The sequence below is a fragment of the Diospyros lotus genome, chromosome 8 (genome assembly GCF_014633365.1).
Source record: "Diospyros lotus cultivar Yz01 chromosome 8, ASM1463336v1, whole genome shotgun sequence".
NCBI classification, from domain to species: domain Eukaryota; kingdom Viridiplantae; phylum Streptophyta; class Magnoliopsida; order Ericales; family Ebenaceae; genus Diospyros; species Diospyros lotus.
In genome coordinates, this window is record NC_068345.1 from 36,006,484 (window position 1) to 36,033,584 (window position 27,101).

Below are 27,101 nucleotides of genomic sequence, written 5' to 3' on the forward strand. Positions count from 1 at the left end.
ATTTGTCATACAAAGGCAGATTATCCACCCATTTAGGCGGGTAATTTCTCTTTTTGCTGCTTGGCGACCGACGATCTCCGCGGCGACGCGATTGGCAGCTTCGGCAGCGGGAAAGGTGAGCTGCCCTGTCTTCATTTCGTTGGCTTATAATTCATGCTTTTCACATATAGACTGTGTAACTTTAAAGCTGATCCATATCTTGTAATTTCTGTTGTAATCTGTGTATTTGATTTTGGAGTGGGCGAGAAGTGGCATGATGTTTTTGCTGCGTTCCTCTTTGAATTTCTCTGTTGTTCGTTCCTATTGTTGAAACTCGCCGCTGTTATCAATGCCGTTTTATTTCGGATTGGTATTAAATTCCTTGCCTATTCTGGTTGGTGGACTTTGCGTGATTAGATTGGAATTGGTGAAAACTTTTTCAGACTCTTATTATATCTTGGCTCACTGACTAGGCCTAGCGAGTGAAAGCTTGAAAGTCGATTTTCTCGAGTCTTTTTAATTTTGATAAGTTGCATACTGTTATTCTAAGTTGAGCTCCATCATCAAAACAGTATTTATATTTTCTGGCGATTTAGACTTTTCTATATTGAGGTGTATATTAGCGAACCGGAATTGGTGAAAATTTATACCTCCTTTCCGCCAGTGAAGTGCAATTATTTTTAGTTTCAGTTTCACAAACAACACTTTCTCTCTTTGGACATCTTTGTCCACTCAAAATAATTTCTCTATATTAGACTCCCAATCAATGAAGCTTCTGCATGCATCTTACCATGAAAATTTGGAACTACAATCTTGATTCTGGATTCCGAAATATGCTCTTGCTAGCTTCAAGTCTACCACGTTCAAGTTGGTAATGAACTATGGTATTCTGTGATATGTGAACATCCTCATATTTATCATCTTCCTCACTACCTCCATGCATCTGTCCACATCATATCTATGCAAGAGATGTGAAGGACGATGGAATAAGTTATGCAAGAGATGCAAGTTAAAGTCACATTAAAATTTAAAAGTCAAATCCCTGTAATCTCAGGCATCCATCGCATTAAAAGTCACATGGTAGTCACATAACTATTTATTGGAGTTAATAAGAATATAGAAATATTAACTAAATCCTAATAACTTGAATACTAACCACAAATAATTACAACAAGATATTGAACGTTTATCTCACTATGCAAGGTCTGCTAAATACTAGCCATAACTAGACCAATAAAAAAAAAGCACACTCAAAAATCAAAGATATTCTCCTGCATCAATTTGTTATCCCTTTTCCCCTAGTGGTGGATGAACTTGCTAAATGCATTCAAGAAAAGGTGTCTTAGTGTATGCTATTTATAGATGACATAATCTTGGTGGATAAGATAAAAGAAAGTGTGAACAATAAGCTCGAGATATGGATGAACACTTTAAAATCAAAAAGGCAAGTTGAGCAAATTCACAATCGAATGTATGGAATGTAATCTTGGTAAAATAGAAGTACAAATGATGTTTTGGTGATACTTGAAGATCAAGTCATTCTAAGAAAAAACACAATTTTGATTTATTGAATCAACTATTCAAAATGATGGGGAGATTATTGGGGATGCTTCTCATAGAATTAAGACAAGATGGTTAAAATGGAGGAGTGCGTCCAGTTTTTATTTTATAGTAAAATACCTTAAAGCTAAAATAAAATTTTATTAGCTTTGTTATATGGCATACAACATTGAGCAGTAAATCACTTTGTGCAAAATATAAGCATAACAGAGATTAGGGTGTGATGTGGATGAGATGGTTTAGCATTTTATGAAAGGTGGGAGGAGAATTGATGCAAGGAAAGTTTCATAAATGTTGGCAAGTTTGAAGTGTGCGATTTGGGTGATTTTAGAGGCTAATTTCAATGGAATCGGGCCGAGAATTCAAAGTCACCAGCTTTGCTGGTGAGGTCCGTGTTTTTTCGGGCAAATTTCTTTGTTTAGGCCTCGAAATTAACGTTTTGGCTATTTTAGAAAATAATTAATTTGGGAATAACTTCCGTTAGGAAGTGAATTTTGATATGCTGTTTTGGGGAATTTTATTTATTTCCATCTAATTTTGATCCTATAATAAAAACTCAATTTTGTCTTTTTTGGTAAGATTCAGGATTTAGGGTTTTGGGGTGTTTTCTATTTTCCTAATCATATTGGGAGTTGTAGCTTATAAATATTATGTTTATAGGATGTTTTTGTGGTTGCTTTCGGAATAATCAATAAAATTTCTATTGAAAATTTCCCATAATTTTCTTCAATTTTTCAGTATTATTTAAAATTAACGAATTATTGATTGAGTCATATAACCCGACATTCGTGAGTAAATGAATCAACAGGTTATTAGAAGGCTTCCGCTACGTCAGGGTGTTACGATGGATGTGTGATTGTACTAGAAAAGATATAATTTGAAATAAGGTTATATTGTCATGAAGTTGGAGTGATGCCTATGTGAGAAACTGGTGAGATGATTACGATAGTTTAGTCATGTGAAAAGAAGATCGATACATACTCTTATGTGAAGAATGGATGGGACGAGAATGAGGGCAAATGAATAACCAAGAAAAACTTGGTGGAAAAGTTTTAGTAAGTTAGAATCCATATAGATGATATGACCATAGTTGGAGATGATTAGCGAGTTAGAATTCACATAGGTCAAGTGTCATCTAGTAGGTTGTCTGCTTGAGATGTTGGTTTTTTTTCTTTTCCATTTTTTCCACCCTAGAAGCAAATGGAGTTTTTCTTAGTTTGTTTTTATTTGCTTCACCTTCTTTCCTTTTAGAAGATATGGCCATAAACAGAAATGATTGGCGAGGTAGAATTCATACAGCCAACTAGACATGGCCAAAATTGAACCGGACCGGCGGTTCGAACCGGAACCGAACCGGCCGGAACCGGACCCGGAACCGGCCGAACCGGAACCGGACTGAACCGGCGAAATTCGGTCCGGTTCCGGTTCAAGGTTCCGGGGAACCGGAACCGCCGGTTCCGCGGAACCGGAACAACCCCCCCTCCCCCCGTGCAGCACCCCTCCCCCCCCCACCACCCCCCCCTCCCCCCCGTGCAGCACCCCCCCCAACGGTCCAATTCCAATTTTATTAATTTTTTTTTTATTTTATAATTCCTATCTATATATACCCCTTCCTCCCCCACTCATTTTTCACTCTCTCTCTCTCTCTCTCTCTCTCTCTCTCTCAAGTCTCAAGCTATTATTCTCTCAATTTTGTCTCTCATTTAATATTTCAATTTCAATTTCTTCAATCTTCTCATTTTGTTATTTATCAATTTATTCAATTATATTGTTAATTATTTATTACTTGTTACCATATCCAAAATTGAATACAACAATATTTTAAAAAAATTAAAAAAATTCGATTTGAACCAGAACCGGAACCGTTGACCGAACCGGCTCAAACCGTTGACCGAACCGGTCCAAACCGTTGACCGAATCGGCACGAACCGGAACCGGAACCGAACCGTCCCAAACCGCCCTTGGGCGATTCGGTTCTGGTTCAAAGATTTCTTGAATCGAAACCGGCGGTTCATAAACCGGAATCGACGGTTCATGAACCGTGGCCATGTCTACAGCCAACACCCCCTGGTGGGATTAAGGCTTAGTGTCTTGTTGCTTCACCTTCTTTCCGTTCTATTTCTACACACGTACAATTCATAAATGCATTTACCTTGTTGACCAGATAACTTGTCCAAAGCTTCTTATCTCCTTAAGTTCATTAGTTTTCACTTGTGTTTTTAATTAGTGAAATAAGGGGACCTGCTTTTTGTTTATTTATTTAGAGGCCATTCTTACTATTGTATTATGGCTTTGGAAACCTAACATCATAGTCTAATATTTTGCTTGGTTTTTTGTGGATCCATAGGACAGAGATAAGAATCACATGGAATCTGATCACTTTTTTTTTTTTTTTTTGTAGTTAGGAGGATAGTTTTTCTTCCTCCCCCTTAAATTCTGGGAGAGTGACTGAGAGAGGAATTGTGAATGTTCCAAATTGTGTGTTGCTCTAAGGCTATATATTTGTGTGGCTTTAAGGTTGTAATACAAAGGTAACATGATTCTCTCTTATTGGCTGCCCATAGGCTACAGAAGTTTTTACTTCCATTGTTTTCCTCCTCCATTTCCCAAGTTCTGATCATGCCTACTTTATGAAAAGTTTCCAATGATGTTAACAAAATAACATTTTGAAATCTGCTTAGTTTGTAGCTTAATTTGTTTTTTCCCCTTTTTTATGCAAGTGAATGTGAAAGAGCCTTTTTTTTTAGTTAGTTAGTTTATTTGTTCCTGTTCTTTTTGCATAGGGGCTTTGTTATGCTTTAATATTATAACTCGATGCTCCACTTGGTTTTGTTGGAAACAAAGGAGAAATGAGACAATCAAATTTAATCTAACATCATTTAGTCTTGCTTTGAAAGTTACTTTCCCTTTCTTTTCTTTTTTTCCTTTGGGGGAGGGGAGGGGGTTATTTGATATATCCTATGCGATACGTGATTTTCTCCTTCTGGCTGCCCATGAAATGTAAGAGCAAAAATTTAATAGGATATTTGTTGGCTAAAACCTCAAATAGAAAATAAGGTAAAATGAAAAAAGAAGAAATCATTTGTTTGGTGAAATTTTACTACTGGTGCCACTAATTTTCTACCTTCTCCCAAGTAGGTAACCTAAACCTTCTATTTATTGGTTGGGTCCTCACTGCTCAGTATAACATTTTCATTTGATTATAATGTTTTTCTGAAAAATATGGAACAAGAGGCTTCGCTTTGTTATGTCCTTCCAAATGTCTTCTTTCTTTCTTTTCTGAAAGTAGAAGGCAAGGCCATGGATGCGGAGGACGTTTTTTCTTCTCCTAGACTTGCTTTCTAGAAGTTCTCTGATTTTTATTAGTCATGAATGCACGAACATGTTTGTAGCATGACATAAAATTTGTCATGTTCTAGTATACGTGTAATCTGGTTAATTTAGGGTCTTTACTTTGTCATGGAAGTGATTCCAAAATGTTTAGCATTATTTATATCAATTTTCATTTTCGAATTATTACATTAAGGTCTAGAAAGTTTGGTATTTGTGCTTTTACGTGTTATTTAATTATTTTATGAACAAAATTAAAACACGTTGAGGGATGGAAGATTTACTCAAGTAAGGTAATCTTTGTTAATTAAAATATAAATCGAAAAAAATAAAATATAAAAAGTATATTGGACATTTGTTATTTTTTAATGTATTTGTTAAACTTATTTGACGATTATTGAAAAAGAATTCACGCGACTTTTTATCTGAATTTTTTCAAATATGCTTGCCATCTTTCTCAAGACAAGCATATATTGGTCCTTAGATAAAATAAAATTACGCTTGTGTCTTCTAGTGCATTTAAAAAAAATTAACAAACAGTTTAATAAAAGTTTTAAAATGTTTATCAATTTTATTTTGATAATTCTATATCTTAGTTCGAAAAGTATTTAAACCTTATTTTGATACAAATTTATTTTACTCATTTTAACAAACGCTATTTAAATAGAAAGATTATCTCGAGTACTTAGAGAATTTAGTTGAGTAGAAAGAAAACTTGCTCGATTAATTGTAAATGTTTTCTCATCTTATATTGAACTCAGGTCGGGTTATATATACACCCAATTAAGATAATTTAGACTTAAGTAGCGAAATTAAATGAATTAAATAAAATTATAAATTTTAAAAAATTAAATTATTTTCATGATTAGCTGTTTAAAAAAATCTTATATTTAGTTTTATTTTAGATTAATAAGATGTGTGAAGATGATTCTTGTACGGTTTTTTTTTTTTTTTTTCTTTCTAAAGATATTCATTATAAATGTTTCCAAAATTATTAAGATGCCAATATGTGCATGCTGAGTAAAAAAGACAATAAATATTTTTGATAAAAGGTGAGAACGTAGTGTGTAATATTAGATAGATTACATTAGGATTCTTTATAAATTAGATTATTTGTGTAGATATTTTTTATAATTTAAAAATGACTTTAAAGTTTTTTGTGATTTAAATTTTTTGCATAGACATCTTTTCCGTCACAAAGAATATTGATTAGACATTAATTAAATTTAATTAAACTAATCGCACTCCCCACGGCCAACTCAACTATGGGGGATGAGAGATATAATTAAATATTATTTAATTATTTTAATTCAACTAATTAGTTAATGTTTAATTGACCTAATTTGTGATGAAAGGAATATCCATGTCAAAAATTTAAACGATAAAAAATTGCTGAGCAATTTTTAAGTCATAAAAAAATATTATACAAATAACACAAATCAAAGAGTATAAATATAATTTCTAAAGATTAAGACACTGTTTGCTTTATTTTTTTAGGGTCATTTTTAATTTTTTAAAATAGTTAAAATGTATTTATTTTTATATTTTTAAAAATTTATTTTCAAAAATAAAAAAATTATATAGAAAATTCAAAATAATAAAAAAATTGACTTTTTTTTATCATAAATAAGTTTAAAATTTTTAAAACAAAGAAAATATTATATATAAAAAGAACTTTTTTTTAGAGATCTTAAAATAGATATTAAAAATAAATTTAAAAATTAAAATATAAATAGAATAACCCCTAAAGTTTGTATAACTCTCACCCGTTACAAAATTAATGCCTATAAATAATGCAAGAATCTATCCATATTCATGTGTTTGGAACCTGTCCACGTCATTCATAATCACAGAAACATTGGTCATGGTCAATTTGTCTGTAGATTATTATCCAAATCCAAAGTGGAGCGGAAGATGAAGAGCACTATAAGACTGGAAGGAGAAGACGATCATTGCTGGACGAGCACAATGAAAAGATCAAAACCATCTCTCCGGCAGAGTCATTACTCTCTGTCTTTGCTTCTATCTGCATTTCTTCTATCCTGCTTTGTCTTAATTTCCCACGAAGAACAGGTAATTGGGTACGGATATAGAGTCACTAGGATTGGCACCGATTCTTCTAAAAAGTCACTGACCGCTGATCTTCAGCTTATCAAGAAATCATCCCTTTTCGGACCAGATGTCCAGAAGCTCAAGCTGACAGCAAGGTAAAATACTTATCGTGAGAAAAATTTTCGGATTGGGGCTTGATCGTTATTATTTTGATTGATGGACTTGGTCAAAGTCCCAGTTTATTAGTCACCAAAGTCCAGCAGTCCTGTTGATTAACTTTCAAATTTCAACTCGTAATCGATCTATTTTATTTTGAGTGGTCATTGGCTATGTATATTTGTGTTTGGTTGGTTAATTATCTTTATTCGTTTGATTTTTATGAATATTATGTTAATGGTCGATTAGCTGATTGAACGCCAGGCTTTTTGGGATGTTGCAGTCTGGAAAGTAGCGATCGGCTGAGGATCCGGATAACGGATGCAGAGAAGCAGAGATGGGAGGTCCCGCAGAGGATCCTACCCCGCCCGCCGCCTTCGCCGCTGCCGACTCATGAAGAGCCGCTGGAGTCGAACCATTTCGTCCTTTCCGACACTTCCAACTCAGACCTCATTTTCACTGTCCACAACACCAGACCCTTCGGCTTCACCGTCGCCCGCCGCTCCTCCGGCGACACCCTTTTCGACGGCTCGCCGGAGGGTTCAGATTCGGGCACGTTTCTGGTCTTCAAGGACCAGTACCTCCAGCTCTCGTCCTCCCTGCCGGCGGCACGGTCCTCCCTCTACGGCCTCGGCGAGCACACAAAGAGTTCCTTCAAGCTGACCCACAACCAGACACTCACCCTCTGGAACGCCGACATCGGCAGCAACAATCTTGACCTCAATTTATATGGGTCCCACCCGTTCTACATGGATATCAGGTCGTCGGATCCCGGGGGAAGAGTGGCGGCGGGAACCACCCACGGCGTGCTGCTGCTCAACAGCAATGGTATGGACGTGGTGTATACCGGTGACAGGATTACTTATAAGGTGATTGGGGGTGTTATTGATCTATATTTCTTTGCTGGGCCTACGCCGATGATGGTGATGGAGCAGTACACGGAGCTCATCGGCCGGCCGGCCCCGATGCCATACTGGTCTTTTGGTATGTATAGGAATATGTCTCACCATTATTTATCCTTTGCTGGAAAGTTTTATTTAGTATGTTATCATGCTTGCTTGCTGGTTATGTTTGGAGAGGACGAGGCAATGAAAAGTAATAGAAAGTACTTTTTCTCGTTCGTGGAAAGATGCGCAACATAATTGGGCTTCCAAATTAATCCTCGTATCACATCACGATAACTTAAAATCTCTTTTTTACAGGATTTCACCAGTGTAGATGGGGATACAAAAATGTTTCTGATGTTGAGGGGGTAGTTTCTGGCTACGCCAAAGCTGGAATTCCTCTAGAGGTTATGTGGACAGATATTGATTACATGGATGCTTATAAGGATTTTACACTTGATCCTATTAACTTCCCCCTTAACCAGATGAAAAATTTTGTCCATACACTTCAGGAAAATGGTCAGAAATATGTGCTCATCTTGGACCCTGGTAACTTGTTCTATTATTTATTCCTTTTCTCCACTCTCAATATGCTATATGATATGACGATCGGCTCCTAGAAAATTCATCAATCATGATGCCTGCACCGCAGGGATTAGCATAAACAATACGTATGAGACCTACATAAGAGGGATGCGAGCTGACATCTTCATCAAACGTGATGGTGTGCCTTATCGCGGGGAGGTTTGGCCTGGACCAGTCTACTTCCCAGATTTTCTAAATCCAGCTGGTGGAATCTTTTGGGCTGATGAGATCGATAGATTTCGAAATCTTCTCCCTTTTGATGGCCTATGGCTTGACATGAATGAGTTATCAAATTTTATTTCTTCTTCCCCAACTCCATCCTCAACGCTTGATAATCCTCCCTATAAGATCAACAATTCTGGGGCACAACAGCCTATAAATGAAAGGACTGTTCCTGCGAGCTCTCTACACTTTTCTAACATCACAGAGTACAATGCCCACAACTTATACGGGTTCTTGGAATCCATGTCCACGAATCAGGCCTTAGTGAATATGACTCGTCAAAGGCCTTTTTTACTAGCTAGGTCAACATTTGTGGGCTCGGGCAAGTACACTGCACATTGGACCGGGGACAATGCTGCCACATGGAGTGACTTGGCATACTCAATACCGAGCATCTTGAATTTTGGACTGTTTGGGATTCCAATGGTTGGGGCAGATATATGCGGTTTCTCTGGCAACACAACTGAAGAGCTCTGCCAACGTTGGATTCAGGTAAAATTTCTTTCTAGTTCCGAATGATACTTGTGTTGCAATGCACGGTGAATTGATTTTCTTTCACTATACTACAATACAAAGTTGGATTGTTTGTTCATTATGCAGCATTAGAATTTCCATTCTTTTGGGCAATTTTCACTTATGAGTTTCTTCTCTTTGACCCACCTGGATTGGGTGTCGGGTGGTGCATTCAATCTTCTTGTTCTATTTCTTGTGATACTGTCTATATTTATGCGTATATTTGTCTCTCTATTTTATTTTTCGGAGTGATACCATGTTAATTTTTTCTTCTTTCTTTCATCTCTAGACACCGAGTGGAGTTTTGTTATCCTTATAGGATTGTCTGATGCCACCATCTGGTACTGAAATGCAGCTTGTGTGTAATTCCTACAAAAATTGCGGGCATTGTTTATGTCATAATTTTGATGATGCAGCTAGGGGCCTTTTATCCCTTTGCAAGAGATCACTCGTCGAAGAATACTAACCGTCAAGAGCTCTATCTATGGGATTCAGTCGCTGCGACAGCAAGGAAGGTTCTTGGGCTGCGCTACCGTCTACTGCCCTACTTTTACATGCTAATGTACGAGGCACATACAAAAGGAACCCCCATTGCACGGCCCCTTTTCTTTTCGTTCCCTCAAGACACAAAAACTTACGACATAAGCTCACAATTCCTAATCGGTAAAGGAGTAATGGTCTCACCAGCGTTGAAGCCTGGAACTGTCTCTGTCAATGCATACTTCCCGGCTGGAAACTGGTTTGACCTTTTCAACTATTCAAATTTTGTGAGTGTAAATCCGGGCAAATATGTCTCTCTCAGGACGCCATCTGATCATGTAAACGCACATCTCCGTGAAGGCAATATATTGGCCATGCAAGGCTCTGCAATGACAACACGAGCAGCACGAAAGACACCATTCGAGCTCTTGGTGGCAGTCAGCAGCAGCGAAAACAGCACCGGAGAAGTCTTCCTGGACGATGGCGAGGAAGTTGAGATGGGAAAGGAAGGAGGGAGGTGGACTTTGGTGAGATTTAATGGCAGAGTTGCAGGGAAGATGGTGAAAGTTGAATCTCAAGTTGTAAATGGAGATTTTGCTCAGAGTCAGAAGTGGATCATAGGAAGAGTAACATTTGTAGGGCTGGGGAAATTTAGAGAATTCAAAGGCTACAAGTTGAGAGCAAAAATGCTTGGAAACTCTAGCATGTCGACGAGGTTTGATCGAGGTGGCCAGTTTGCTACAATGGAGATGTCTGGGATGTCAGTGCTAATCGGAGAGCAGTTTGAGCTATCACTGAATTTTGGTTAGTAACCGATGAATTGATGAAAGGTGAGCAAATCGCCGGCCAATGATAAATGTAACTGTAATATTGTAACATTTGAGATTCTCACGCAAAGCCGCAAAGGACTCACCATCGGCTCTCCCCATAAAACTCATATGCTTTATATTTTAATTTGGGTTGAATAAAATGAAATTGAAGTATGTTGCCACCATAATCATCACTATCTTTAAGAATGATAATAGATTATTATATTTTTTCTTTGTGCATGAATTTCTTTTTTTCTTTTTTTGGTTCTCCGTATCTCCATTCTAGTGATTGATGGACTTTCATCATTGTCAAGTATTTGTTACTCAATTTATTTATATATTTAAAAATATTTTGTAAAAATAATTCACTCCCACACATTATTTTATGATCACCACAAAGTTTTATTCCCTTTGTGTAGATGTCTTGTACCTAATTTAATAGGATCAAGTGTACAATCCTTATAAGCATCCATGTAATCAATATCTGTTCACATAACCTCTAGAGGAATTCCAGCTTTGGCGTAGCTAGAAACTACCCCCCTCAACATCAGAAACATTTGTGTATCCCCATCTACACTGGTGAAATCCTGTAAAATAATGAGTTTAAGTCATCATAATAAATAAAATAATAAATCAATAAAATAAATCATCGCATAGAATGTATAGTGATTCGACTATACCTACTCTACTACCGTAGCTCATCACCAAGTATTTTATCCAACTAAACTTATTTGGATAGTTTTTAAAATAGTTTTAACTACAAACGTTTACAACCAATAGTTTTTTTTCAAGTAGGATCATGCACAACCAATATCTTTTACAAAATCATAGTAAATATGTGAGTGAAAACTACAAGAGAAGGTATAAGTTGTATAAGATTATAAACACTTTTCTTAGATTTACAAAGAGATAGATGGATTGTAAGATGAAAGCTTAATCTTTCTTTTCTTTGATGAATGTAAGCCATAACACTCTTTTTGAAAGGTTTTTAAACTCAGGAGTATATCGTTTTCAAGTGATCAGTTTTACTTTCTCTTTAAAATATAGTGTTCTACCATCCAATGTACCTATTGAATTGTTCATCAAGATGAAAGAATATTCTTTATGTCTTAATTGTTATTTTTTGTCTCTATAACATCTTAAAATTCATTTAAAAACATCAAAATCTATGTGCATTATGTCTGAGAAGCATTTAATGTTCTGAAAATGAAAGACATGTCTCATTTAATGCTCCACAACAACTATATTTTTTAAATTATGACAAATGTTATTGGAGTACAAATGAGTGTTTAATCGACTAACTTTGATCTTTACTCGAGTATATATGTTTTTTAGTCAACTATTGTTATGGCTTATTAGAGTATAAATTATCTTTTACTTGATTAAATTTTTGACACACAAAAATTTCAATACATACTCGATTGGAATGCTCTATTTACTCGAGTACACAAAGATTTTTCTCAATTATAAATTTTAGTATTTGATTAATTTTATGGTCCAAAGACTTGTTAAATTTTCAATAAATATTTACTCTATTACAAAATTGAATCATTATTCGATTACAAAAATTAAATACTCAATTAATTTTATATTGCCATAAACTTATATTATTTACTTGAATACAAATGCTTATTTAGTCGAGTACATTAGATCTTTACTCAAATATACTAAGATTTGTAATCGATTGCCTTTTGAATAGTTTATGTTTACTTGATTATAGATAAAATGCACTCGATTATAAAAACAAACTTACTTTAAATTTATCTTAAGACTTTTTTGACACGAAAATTACTTAAGTATATAAAGAATTTTACTCAGATACAATAATTGAATCAGACAATTACTCGAGTACATAAAATTTTTTACTCAATCATAAGAATTTATAATTTGACTTGATTTAAGAATATTACTTTATTACTCGATTAACGTAAGATAACGCTCATTTAAAAACTTTGACATAATATATGTGTGTATATATATATATATATATATATATATTACTTTATTATTTTTACAAGCATTTTTAACCTTAACACACTATTTTTGTCATCATCATGTACTAGAATTTTTTCATTTTCTCATCAATCAAAACTTTAATAGCTTAATAGATTACTTAATCATTTCTTCTTTTCTGATTGATGAGCTCATTTTTTACGATGACAAAACACGATATTTTTAATTTGATTGACGAACACTTTAATTTTTAATTTGATTGATGAAAAACTTAAGAGTTTTTTATTAGATTGTTTTTCTCTTTTATTTATTTATTAGGGTGTTACCTCTTCCCCCTCATTTTGTCATTAGCAAAAGAGCCTCCTTAACAAAAAGAGAGATATTGCACATGACTCCCCTTAATTTAATGAACTTTATAGTTGATTGTTTCCTTTTGAATATTGAGAAAGATCATAAGACAACTTGAAAGGAAGGCAATTTCATTAAATTTGAACTTTCATTGATCAAGTACATTTAAAATGTTGGTTTACACTCATCAAAACAAAACTCAAAAATCAATTACATTGAAAATCCTATTCGGAGGATCCTCTTTGCCTCCTCCTCCTTCTAATGTAGTTTTTGACAATTTCTAGGCAGTGGTATTGATTCTTCCAGATGTCTTCATGGCTGCCTTGATTTCAGTTATATTATCTTCCATCATCTGTTGTCTTGATTTCAGTTATATTATCTAGGCAATGGTCTTGATTCGGAGATATGGTTTTGATCTTTTCATTGTGCTCATCCTGCAATGATCGTCTTCTCCTTCCAATCTTATAGTGCTCTTCATCTTCCGCTCCACTTTCTAAGTGTCGATTTAATAATTTCGATTTGGATAATCATCTAAATTTAAGTCTTATAGGCATTAAAATTTCGATTTGAATTAAATTAATTAAATACAAATTAAATTATATTTAATTGACTCTCCCATCATCTCATAGCTAATGTAGAGTCGTCTCGACTATGAAGTCATTTAAGCAGCTGTCTAAGGTCTCGTGTTTGCGAAGGTCCAATTTTTTTTTAATTTATATATATTTTATTTTTTAATAATAAATATTTTATTAAAAAAATTGAGCTCAAAATAAAATTTAACTTTCAGTCCAAATTTCACACAGATACACGGACACTCAATCCTACAATCAATTTACAACGTTTTGGCTTTTTATTTTATTTTCCCAATTTTCACATTCTCTCTTCCCATTATTTCCAATTTTCTCTTCTTAATATTTATCATTTATTCTTGAATGTCCCATAAACTCTAAGACAATAAATTTATTTTTGATCATAAATCTTTCAAGTGCAGCCCTAAAAAAATCTCTCAATTACAAACTTCTAATGAAAAATAATAACAATTATCATATACTCTTGTTCTTCTTGTTTCATTTTTCTTGAATCTTTGATATTTTTTCGTAATTGGCGAGTAATCTCTGAAAACTGTATCACTATAAGGTAAGTTTATATTTTTCACTTTTTATTATTTTACTTTGTGTTTCGATGAAGACTATAAGGTGAAGATTGTTGTAGGTTGTTTGACTTCTTTTGATCTAATATTATATTTGAATTAAAAATTCACTATCGTTAAAAGATTATCATATTTTGTAATTGATTAAATTTTAACTTTTTTTTAATTCAATGAAATGATGAAATTTTTTCATAGAAATATGTATCATTTATTTTTTACAAAAAAATTAATACTTTTAAGATGATCCCGATAAATTTTTCCCCTAAAATCCCTAAGTTGGTTGAGCACGAATGTCTTTGGAAATAAAAAATAATTTAAAATAAAACTTTTGTAAAGATTGTCTTTGGAAATTAAAAAAAAAAAGAAAGACTGAACAAGAATCATATTCGTACATCTTATTAATTTAAAATAAAACTAAATATAAGATTTTTTTAAAGTGCTAATCATGAAAATAATTTAATATTTTTAATGAATTTATAGTTTTATCATTTTTTTTTAATTTTGACAATTAAGTTTATATTATTTTAATTTAATGCTATTTTATCCAACATGTAAAATTGATTTAAAAATAATGTATTTGATTTGGTATGTCAAATGTCATATAATAATAATAATAATAATAATAATAATATTTGTATGACTTATAAATATTATTATTATTTGACACTTGAGATGCGTCAACGTGAATGAACTCTCTCTAAATTGATAAATAAAATCACACTCAATTAAATCAATTTAAACTTAATTATCAAATTTTAAATGATTAGATAAAATTATAAATTTATAAAAAATGATTAAATTATTTTCATGATTAATCATTTTTTAAATCATGATTTTAATCAAGCTAAAAAGGTAATGATCAGATTATTATTGCATAACTCAAAAATATGAATTTAATTTGTGGAAATAATCTGTTTAAAATAAATATTTTATATAAATACAAGTTCCAACCCTCCCTGCTTAACAATGTGAAGATTCCCATGAGATAATTATATTATTTCTTATAATAAATAAAAAGGATATATTTTATATAATACTCATAAGACAATAGTTGGTCACCAGACGAAGTGACCGACTGTTCCAACTGTCGTCCAAAGAAATCAAAAACTTATAATATTTTATGTTGATATTGTTCGTTGATAATTATTAAGGATTTTGCTAATCCTCCCCTCTTAATCTTTTAAAATTATTTAAAAATTTGTTACTTTTGCAAGGTTATTTACCCCCCCCCCCAAATCCATCCCTCACTCGTCGGCCAATGCATGTCCCCGTCGTTGTCGCTGACATCTCTTCCACCTATTGCCGTCATCGGCTTCTCCTCCACTTATCCTTCGCCTATTCTCAGTCTCTCTCTCTCTCACTTACTCGAATCTGCCATCTTTGATGTCGTCGACATGTCTTCAACCTATTGCTGTCATAAGCGTCTCCTCTCTTCTTTGTTGTCATCGTTGTCTCTTCTCTCTGTTGTTGCTGCCAGCATCTCCTCTACCCATTGCTGCTGTCAGCGTCTCCTCCATCGGCCCTTGCCTACTTTTTGTCTCTCTCACCATACTCAGACCAGCCCCCTTTGCTGCCATGTGATGTCTCCTTCCATTTTGCAAGTTTGTTTAGTGTGATTTTCAATTTTAATTATTGCTTTTATTTTTTTTAAATTAAAAATATAAGCACAAAAAACGTATTTCTATAATGTTAATAATAAGGGCTATACTTAGGTAGAGAATAAAATAGTTTTGAATTGTATACAAAAAAATAGATTTCTATGATATTTTTAATTTGAATCATCTGAATTTAAATACAAGACAATCTAAAAGAAATCTTTTAATTTTATTGGTAAAATTCTTTGAAACGTTTTCGAAATAAACTATTGATCCATTTGAGAATTGTTTCTAATGATATAACACAACTAGACATGGTCATCTTGAAGTTGGAAAGTTACATTCATGTTGCTTACAAACACACATTTAGTACAACTACTATCACTCATTATGCTTGTTTCAAATCATGGGTCATTCAACTTTGTTACTACATAATCAAATCCTCAATTTTCTCAATGTTTCTTAGGTAGAAATTGTTCAAAATTTTCTCATGGAAGTCTAAAACAACTTAGGCTTAATTTAACACATCATATTTCAATTATATGAATAGAATTTCCTCATGGAAGATTAAGTTAACAATGCTTTTCTTATGTCGTTTGTTTATGTATTTCCTTCCATCAATCTGTTTTTGCGAGTGAGCTCATCAAAACCAATTAGTAAACTATTATTTTTAGACATTTATTGTAACGCCCTGCAAGTCCCAGTGAATTTAGTTTGAAATTTAAACGTAGGAGGCATTAATTAATCTCAAAAATGAATTTCAATTTGCTTTTTTTTTTTTAAATAGTTTAAGAAACATTACCTCCCTAAATTTGAATAGTAAGTCTTGGATCCATATGTGTGAAAAGAATAATATATGTTGGTAACTTTCAAAACCCATTATTGTCATGTATCTTGTGATTCCATAATTTATACTCAATTGACCAAACACTACCTAAAAAAATCTCTATTTTTTTCTTTATAATAAAGACATTATAAGTTCACATGTCCATATACTTGGTGTTTAAACATGTAAGACCCAACGTATAAAGATATGAACCACAGGTCTTTTAATATTGACGATTACAAGAATAATCTTGTAAGTACATGATTTCACCCAAGAATTTATCATATTTTAACCTTTCATGTTTCCTTATGGAAGTGAACCTTCTAGAGACCAACTATTTAATAGAAAATGGTGAAAATAATCTTAACTTATTTTTATTCTTACACATGAGTAAATGGACTTGGGATTTAATAATATTTCTTTTTAGAATTCGAATGTAGATCATGAAAACACTACTTATCTAAAAATTATCATATTTAAATTCTTTAATTTTCTTATAATGAATAAATCTCACAAACACCCAAATAGAACTTTATAGAAAAACAAGAAGCTTAGTTTATAATAGCTTATTTTATAAAACATAATAAAAATAGCATTAAGTTGTTGCTTTTCCTTTGTCTTTGCTTGAGTCTGAGGTACCTGTCACATCTGTTGCGTTTGAAACGTTGAATGTTCCAAGGATATAAAACACCTAAGATTATATATAAATATCTAAGTGAAATGACTCAATATTATCGTGCGTGCAAATGCATTATGCAGAATGAAATAAAGTAACCCAATGGTAGTAACGCTAGAGTGTTGCAATCACCCTTGCTGGCCATCGTGTTATCATAAAGCCATAGCCATTCCTGACTTGGAATGGTGTGGTCCAAGACCACGTACATGATGTAGCCTATCTCAAGTCACTAGCTATGAATGTGGTGATGCGTGTTCAAGTATATAAAATGCAACACAAAAGGAAATAAATGAGATGCGAGCCACCCAAATGTAGGTACAACACGCAAGAGATGCGAGAGTTCACAAAACATAAGTCACTCACTTCAGCTACTTGACCCGATACCATTCACAGCTGTGTGTTGAGATTTTTTGCATAAAACATAGAATTCCGTGAACCAAATGTGAAATGTTTTTACATAAGATTGTAGATAATAATTATATATATTTTTCTAGAAATTTTCAGGTACAACAGAGCTTGCACGTCCCCCTAGAATAAGCCCTCACAAGCCTGTACGGGCAGGCAGATTTGGTGCGTGCACTGCACGCGCTACTGTCTTATTCGGTAGTGTTCGACACAATGACGACCAACCCTCTGTTTTTTGCCTTTTTCTCACTCATTTTAACTCCATTTTGCTTCCCGTTTGAACCTATAACTCCCTCTTTCTCTCATCTATAGGATTATAACTTAAAATTTAACTTATCTTGCTGTTTCAGGTGACCCATGCTCTGTTTCCTTCCAGTGTTCTTGCGACTCTGGTAACCTATTTTCTTCCTTATTTTATGGTGAAAACACTCAACCTTGCATTCAGAAAGTTCCTCACCCTCTTAAGAACAAGATTATCCCCTCAAAACAGCCTGGATTTGCCTTAATCCCTTGCGTTTCCTTCATATTTATCCCAAAGTCCAAATTTATAGAAGAAATGGGCCAATCTCTATAATACCCGAGAAATTTGGGTTAATTAAAAAGAAGCAATTTATTAGAGAAATGGGATTTCAAAGAAAATTGGTTTCTGAATAGCCCAAAAAATTGACCAAATCGACTACCGGGAGTGCCCTGGAGCCGAGATGCCAAAATAAAATGATGTGGCATTAACAAGAACCCCGAGATAGGATTTATGGTGCCAAAAGAAATTGGATCGGGAATAATTTTTGGTACAGCAAAAATAGCAGCTGCCAATTTGGCTGCAATATCGAATTGTTATAGACGACTTCTTGAAAGTCAATGAAAGCTTGAGGGGGCTTCGATTTTCCATAAGGAACAACCCTTCAGTGGTTTCAGGAAGAAACGAGAAGGTTTGAGGCTAAAACAAAGATTCGGGCCTAATGCAGTTTTTGGAAATTGCTAGAGGGAGGCCGAAACGATATTTTTTCGGAATCCTCAAGGGTCAAATTGATGTTTTAGGACTTGAGGGTCTTGAAAGCATTTATCAAAAGTTCATGGGCTAAGTGGAAAGGGGCCAAAAAGAGAATACCAAAAGTTAAGGGGTTAAATTGCAATTTTTCAAAAATTGGGCATGGCCAGCATATGGCTGGTCGGCCATGGCCGATTTTGGCCATCTAAAGCACTGGGTTTTCATGAGGGATGGTCGAGGAACATTTTTGGTAAAGGGATGGGTCGACAATAGTCATCATGGTGGGCAGAAATCGAAGAAATCCAACTAAGAATTCGGCTGAAATGACAAAAGCCTGCAAATTCATTTTGTGGTCATCTAAAGCTCGCTCGACGTCGATCCAGGGGAGGTCGAGCCTCCTAAGGCAATGGGTTGCTCGGCCAAGGGCATTTGGATGCCCGAAAATGCCTATAAATAGGCGTCTATGATGGCCGATTTCAGAGCAAGTTGAAGCTTCAAATCGGCCTCGAAATCAAACGAATTGAGGATCAAGAATAAAGGGCTTTTGAAGCCCATGAGGTATAGAGCATTTCTGGAGAATTTGATGCATTTTGGTCTAGATTTGAGTGGGTTTCGAGTTTGGCCGGAGTTTGGAGGCGGGAGACGTGACCGAGAGTTTGGCTGTCAAATCAGAGGCCTTTCGGCCGTCCTTTGAGAGCTCAAGAGGTACCCCAGTGATCGAATTCAAGAGGTCTATCAAGTGGTGGAGTCGGGGTTGATTTCCGGTGACCGACCGGCGAAGTGCTCGCTGGAGAAGACAAAGCGCGTGCGTCACACGCACTGGCTTCACGCGCAGGTGCGTGACAGAGCTTTGGGTAGCGCGTGAGGGCACGTCCGACTGTGGAAAAATCTGGAAAAATTTGTAAAATCCTAGAAATTCAAGATCTTGAAGTGTGTGCAATTAGTTTTGGATTTGGACTTTCTGGTGTCTCGATTTTCGCACTAAAGAATCTCGTTTTACGTAAAAATGCACCATCTAGGTAAGTTTAGTATTTTTCCTTTGAATTTTATAGCATATTATGAATTGTTATGAAGATAGATTTGAAGAAATAGTCTCGTTGTAATTATTGAGATTTTTAGAAGGAAAAATGAAGGAAAATGAAGAAAAATAGGAAATAAAAGGAAATAAATGGAATATTGAGGATATTTAGTAATTAAATATTATTTTATGTTTGAGGTGATCGAGATAATGAGATTGGTGCAACTTTTGAGAGTTTGCACGAAAATCGATGCGGGCACGCATATCGAGGCGACGCGCGCTTTTCGAGGTGTCGCGGTCTTTAGGGCCAAGGTGAGTTTTGTTAGAACAGGTAGGTTCTATGGCACATACCAAGAGGGGGGGTGAATTGGTTATTTTAAAAACCTTTGATAGAACTTTGAAATCCTTTTGATAGAAAATTCGATGCAAGTGAGGATTATTGAATTGCTTGAAATAATAAATGAAATAAAACCACAAGCACAAGAGAAGAACACAAAGGATTTATAGTGGTTCAGCTTAACCCAAGCCTAATCCACTACCTTAGCTCCTCACTAAGGATTTTTCAAACCATCCACTAAAACCCCCTACTTAAACTAAGTAGGTCCTCTAGTCCAAGACTAGGAATTACAACCTCTTGCTTATACAAGCAAGCCCTCTAGCACCTAGCTAGGAATTACAGTCACTTGTTTCAACAAGCAAGTCTTCTAGCACAAAGCTAGGAAAATAAGAACGATATAAATGAAAGAGAGAAGCTAAGAGTTAACACTCTTAGTTATAAGTTCTCTCACAATGAAAACAAGGCTTAATAATAAATTTACAATGATAGAACAACAAAGCCTTGGATAGAAAATACAACAGTGAAAGCGGAAAGATTGTAAGCTTCGAGTAAAAATGATTTGAACTCTTTAGATCAACTCGTTCCCATCCATTAGCCTCCTCTTGATCATCTATGACATGTATATATAAGTGTCCCACGAAGTTGAAGAGAAATATAGCCGTTTGGAGCCGTTGGGATTTGAAAAAATAGCCGTTTGAGCTTTCTACAAAAAGAAATAGTCGACAGAAGAAATATATAGTTGACTATTTTTACAACTAAAGTAAGAAATAGTCGACAGACAAAACGAATAGTCGACCATTTTATAACACAAAATTTCAATAGTCGACAGACACATTCCAATAGTCGACAGATGCTGAGATATGAAGAAATTTTTGAAACTTATGAACAAAAATAGTCGACAGATCAGAAGGCATAGTTGACTATTTTTACTCGATAGTCGACAGATGCTAAAATAGTCAACAGATGCTTAAATAGTCGACAGAACATAAAAAATAGTCGACTATTTTGAAGTATAGTCGACAGAATGATCCTGATAGTCGACTATTCTATAGAAAATCTTGAATTTTCAATACATCCTTATTCGATTCTTTAAAAACTCATTTTGATTATCTTTAAAGCAAGTTGAGATTATCAAAAGTATGATTTGAAACAAATTATTCTTAACAAATCAATCTTTCATCCATACTCAATATTTCTTCTATAAGTTTTCATATCTTGCTTCAAAACTTATATACTAAAAATTCATTTTCTCATTCATATAATCCACATAGTAGAAATTGATTTTCATATAGACATTCATCAAAACCATTTCATTACTAAGAGATATTAGATATCAAAATACTAGGAGATAGTTTTCTAAAATAAACATACTTTCAAAAACATGTTCTAGTTGGTCTTTTACCTTAGAATTATTTAGACCAACGATTTCAAGGAGATTCTTTTTAGATCTTAAAACTTGTTAATGCTAATCTCCAACTAATATAAAAGATCATAGATCATTTTAACAAAGCACTTTGAAATTGATTTTTGTTTCCAAACCATATGCTTTGATTGAGAAAAATACATTTGAAATTTTTCATCATCAAAACTAAACACAAGAGTAAAATATCAAGTTTTTCTATCCTAAGTATGATTTGGTGAGTGGTTTTCTCACAAGAACTTATAATTATGATATAATTGTTTATATGCATGCTATTTATGAATGTTATGTTCATTTTGTCATATTGCATTGAAAGTCGTGATAATTACATAGTATGATATTATTGTCATATTGATATCTGTGCATGGGAATGGGATGTCGCCCCCAGAGTGTAGCCGTAATTTCCCAAGGGCGTTGAGGGAATAACGTTAGGCTTATCCTACAGAAGTTCGGGATTTGCCTAAGTTTCCTAGCCGGGCTTGCGGGCCAGGGAAGTTACACTAAGGGCAAATGTCGTTCACGTTATTACATCATGCATTCGTATATATGTTTTGGACCCTCACTAGAAGTTTCATCTTCTAATGGGTTATGCCCCTAGAACATTCCACGTTCCAGTTTTAGACTTGCAGTTAGGGCAAGGAGCAGGTTGAGATATGACGGCACGTGATGGCGTAGCCGATGGATTCAGCGAGCTGACTTGGATATATTTTAGCTTATGCTTTATTGATGTTTAGCCTTGTTAGAATATTATGGAATCTCCATGTATTTATGTACTTCAATCTTGAGGATATGATGTTAATTATGGTACGAATTCTTATGTTATAAATAAAATGAGTTGATTACGTACCATATCAGGTTTCGATTATCGCTTCCGCATTTTTAATGATTTGCTGGGGGTTTTGTTTGGGACTTGGTACTTAAGGTTTAAGTTATGTACTGGGAAAGAAAGAAAAAATAAATAAATTATGTATATTTTGGGCCCCAGCACAGTGACACGCTCGGTAAGAGAAGAGCGGGGTGTTACAATCTCCTTCTTTCACCTCCCTTGCCACCTTATGCCTAGGCTTGAGGGTTCATGATGGCCATTCCAGCAGGTAGTTGGGCCGTTTAGTTACTCCAGAAAGTTCCGTTCAAGGTTTTCAATAATTACGCTTTGGCCCAAAGTTTGGTATTTTTACACTTTGACCCCTGAAACATTTGAAATTTAAACCACTAGTGTAACTTCTTATTTTAATCCCTGAGTTCTTAAAAGAGGTTCCTTTCATCATTTAGCATATTCTAAAACGTTTTTCCAATATTTTGAGAAATTACGTCTTTATTTTATTCTTCTTAGAATAATGGTTTTAGTCTCGGACTCTCGGGATTTCTTTGGACATTTTTTATTTATTAAATTGTCAGAGCTTACGAAAGTCTCGCGTATTACATTTATACTTCTTATTGTCCATCCAAATATGTGATCCTAGAGGATGAGAGGAGATGTTAGAGGAGGTGCACGTAGGACGACAACAGACGTTGGAGAACGAGAACGAACCAAGGGACGCCAAAGGTGCAGGAGAAGTTGTCACACGAAAAATAGAGGAAGAGAAATATATAAAAGCTCTCATCGTGTTCGAGGAAGCTATCAGTCATCATTCTTGACTAGGCATGTCAAATCAGACCACTGTTCGGCCAAGCCGTTGGTCGTCGTTCCTGACTAGGTGCGTCACACCCAGCCATTGTCTAGCCAAGCCTTCGATCGTCGTTATGTTGAGGGTGGGTTTCATGTCTGGCGGTAGTCATGAGACATGGAGAAAGAGAGAGAGAGAGAGAGAGAGACAGTGGTGAGAGGGATGGGTTTCATGGCCGACGAGTGGGGGGGCGACGGTCATGAGAGTGATAAGAGTTGTGAGAATGAGAGATAGCCATGAGGTAGAAAAAGAGAAAAGGGGGAGTAAGGGAAAACAATGGGTGGGTAAACAACTTTGCAAAGGTAGAAAATTAAAAAATAATTTTAAAAGATTTAGGTAGTCGATGGGGTAGGGGACAAGTAACAAAATATGAATATTAAATTCACTCCAAAACATTGCTTTTATTGACTTGCAATTGTCGGTCATGCATAGATAATCCAACCATGAAGGCTAAAAACATACCCATCTCTTGTATTTGTCTCGTTTAATTATTTATATCCTTTAATTTAAGGGGAGACATATTGTATCCCTCAAGTTGCAAAAAAGACCGATTACAACCCCCTTCCCCAAATTTTGAGATTTTAGAACCCATTATACCCCTCATTTTTTACGAAGCAGCGTGCGTAAAATGGCGCACATTTGAGGTCAAACAAATTAATTGCATGCTAAAAGAAAATGAAAATACTTAAAGACCAAAATACCTTTACCATTAAAGAACAACCCATAAAACCTTTCAAACCAATTATCTAAACCCAATATTCTTCCTCATAAAACTCGAGATCGTCGTCTTATGCCATGATTATCGTTACTGTCGCTGTGACCATCGTGTGCTACCAAGACTTCTGTGTGCGATTATGATTGCATCATATCCACTGATGACAAGAGGTTTCATCGCGAGCCTCCACTTATTTTGTGTGATTTTTTTTTATTTTATATTATCCATTTACATATAGTTTGGGATGTGATTTAGAGTTGAAAATCAAGTTTATGATGAGATTTTGTGGAGCATTCATGGACGTGAAGATGAATGTTCGCGATGAAACTCGCATCGAGTTTTATCGTGAGACTTGTGATTTGGGGTTTCATTGATTCAGGTTTCATCTTAAGTATCGTCACAAGAAGAAATTCGATTTACTTTCTAATCCAATTGTTATTTTTATATTATTTTTTTCCTTTTTTCTATAGATGGATGATCAGCAGATGGGGTAATTTATTTTATGTTCATGCTTACCAAGTAGTACTGCCTAAAACACGAGGTAATACTCATAATGGGATCAACCACATTGGACTAGTTCATGAGGCTCCCAACCGTTATGGGGTGTTGAATAAATTAATGCATGACCTATTGGGAAATTTTTTTACAGATCCCTCTATTCCTTCATTTGATTGTACCATAATTGATCTATAAAGTTTTAGTTAAGGATGTGACATTTTCTAATTCCTATCACGATGAAATATAGTTTGAGATTGATAGCGTGCCATATACGTATGGGAAACAAGAGTTTATTATAATTACTGGACTTTGATTAATAAATAAAGTTTTGAAATTAGACTCGTTGGGTTGGATAGTTTATGGGAACGACTATTCCTACTGCAACATGTGGTGTATGGGGATGACATAACAGTACAACTCAGTAGTAGACATGATCTTGATGCAAAGGATATTATCAAGTTGGGTTATATTGTTGTCGTCAACATGATATTATTGGGCCATAATGAGCATGCAAATGTGGAGAATTTATTGTGAATTATGATTAAGGATTTACAAGCATTTAAAGTATTCTCATGTGATGCGTATATCTATAGTCAAACTCTACAATATCTCCATCTAATTACTGACGACGGGAAGTTGATTGACGAGATTGAAAATAAAGTTAACTTTTATAATTTTGTTTGTGCGTTTTAAGTATAATCAGTAATATGTTATTCTTTTTGTATTGTATTACTTTATATTATTATATATAATTTGTTTATACTAACTAAACGTTTGGTTTATTTTAATTTTTATTATAAAACTTTAGCCAACAATGTATTTTGTCTCTTTTACTGTATTGAAAATAAAATTTTGTAACAATTTTATGTTATTTTATTATTTTTTAGTTTTGAACTTTTTATTAAAATTTGTCTATTTTTATTTTGAGAGAGAAAAAAAACTAATGATTGATGCTTAATTTCTTAACCTAAAAATAAAACAATGTAAAATAGAATATATCTAATATTTGTATAAATATCACAAGAGATCAACTCAAACCCCAATTAATTGGAAAAAAATATATTATTAAAGCTTTCACAAAGAGTTTTCGTTATTTAAAAGCGTTACAAATTACTTTATTATCAATTTTTAACAACTTAAATAGTCCAAATTTAGAATAGATGTAACGATATCAATTAAATAAAATTAAATCATAAATAATATAGTATTTAATGTTCTACTTGTTTTTCAAGTAGTTGATTATTAATAATTCTAGAAATTAAAAAATATATTTTGATCATTTAAAAGTTTAATAACTTATTTATAAATTAAAATATAATTTTTGATTTAAAATATTATATTATATATATAATGTTAATTGCGGGTGGGTATTTGCGGTTCGAATTTTTCTCCAATGAACTCAAACCCGATTTAATTAGAAAAAATCAAATTTGATTGGGGCCAAGATCCACCGTGGCAGGTACTGTATAATATTAACTGCAAGACCGTCGGGACTCGCAGGCGATGGGGCTCGGCAGAACCAGATTTACCCCAATATGCCACGGTACGGTTGAGGCTTTGAATATAATTTTTAAATTTATAGTTGGGGTGGGGGGGTAAAATCTGAAAATAAGACAAGTTTTAGGTAAGGAGTAAATAAAAACAAAAAATTGTGCCCTAGTTTGTCATACGAAGGCATATTATCCACACATTTCGGCGAGTAATTTCTCTTTTCGCTGCTTGGCGACCGACGATCTCCGCGGCGACGCGATTGGAAGCTTCGGCAGCGGGAAAGGTGAGCTGCCTTGTCTTCCATTTCATTGGCTTATATAATTCATGCTTTTCACATATAGACTGTGTAACTTTAAAGCTGATCCATATCTTGTAATTTCTGTTGTAATTTGTGCATTTGATTTTGGAGTGGGCAAGAAGTGGTATGATGTTTTTGCTGCGGTCCTCTTTGAATTTTTCTGTTGTTTGTTCCTATTATTGAAATTCGCCGCTGTTATTAATGTCGTTTTATTTCGGATTGGTATGAATTCCTTGCTATTCTGGTTGGAGGACTTTGCGTGATTAGATTGGAATTGGTGAAAACTTTTTCACTCTTATTATATCTTGGCTCACTGACTAGGCCAGCGAGTGAAAGCTTGAAAATCGATTTTCTTGAATCTTTTTAATTTTGATAAGTTGCATATTGTTATTTTAAGTCGAGCTCCATCATCAAAACAGTTTTTATATTTTCTGGAGATTTAGACTTTTCTATATTGAGGTGTATATTAGCGAAGTGGAATTGGTGAAAATTTATAGCTCCTTTCCGCCATTGAAATGCAATTCTTTCCAGTTTCAGTTTCACAAACAACACTTTTCTCTCTTTGGACATCTTTGTCCACTCAATATAAATTCTCTATATTAGAGTCCCAATCAATGAGGCCTTCTGCATGCATCTTACCATGAATATTATGCTCTTGCTAGCTTCAAGTCTACCACGTTCAAGTTGGTTGTGAACCATGGTATTCTGTGATGTGTTAACATCCTCATATTTATCATATTCGTCATTACCTCAATACGACTATCGACATTATATCTATGCAAGAGATGTGAAGGACGATGGAGTAAGTTATGCAAGAGATGCAAGTTAAAGTCACATTAAAAGTCTAATCCCTGTAATCTTAGGCATCCATCACATCAAAAGTCACATGCTAGTCACATAACTATTTATTGGAGTTAATAAGAATATTAACTAAATCCTAATAACTTAAATGCTAACCATAAATAATTACTACTAGATACTGAGCGTTTATCCCACTATGTGGGGTTGTCTAAATACGAGTCATAACTACACAAATAAAATAACAATGAAAACACTAATAAATGAAATAATATCCTCCTGCATCAATTTGTTATTCCTTTTCCCTAGTGATGGATGAATTTGCTAAATGCATTCAAGAAAGGTGCC

The 27,101-nt window shown here is 34.3% G+C and overlaps 2 protein-coding genes across 7 annotated transcripts in view; both read left to right on the forward strand.

Annotated features, from left to right (window-relative positions):
- On the forward strand, positions 1–10,758 carry LOC127808073 (alpha-glucosidase). 2 transcript variants are annotated; one of them, XM_052346416.1, is made up of 6 exons: positions 1–115; positions 6,753–7,076; positions 7,361–8,061; positions 8,280–8,510; positions 8,614–9,260; positions 9,698–10,758. In XM_052346416.1, the coding sequence occupies exons 2-6, from the start codon at positions 6,784–6,786 to the stop codon at positions 10,568–10,570; spliced, it is 2,745 nt and encodes a 914-aa protein (XP_052202376.1). In that variant the 5' UTR covers positions 1–115; positions 6,753–6,783; the 3' UTR covers positions 10,571–10,758. The 2 variants fall into 2 exon arrangements, with proteins under 2 accessions (XP_052202376.1, XP_052202375.1); XM_052346415.1 differs by lacking the exon at positions 1–115 and adding an exon at positions 3,991–4,070.
- Positions 10,759–25,782: 15,024 nt separating this feature from the next.
- Positions 25,783–27,101, forward strand: part of LOC127808074 (uncharacterized) — a 44,228-nt gene continuing 42,909 nt past the window's right edge. For 3 of the 5 annotated variants that reach the window (XM_052346418.1, XM_052346421.1, XM_052346422.1), the window contains exon 1: positions 25,783–25,940. The gene's annotated coding sequence lies outside the window, so the exon portion shown is untranslated. The remainder of the gene's footprint in view (positions 25,941–27,101) is intronic. The other 2 variants (XM_052346419.1, XM_052346420.1) reach the window with 2 other exon arrangements.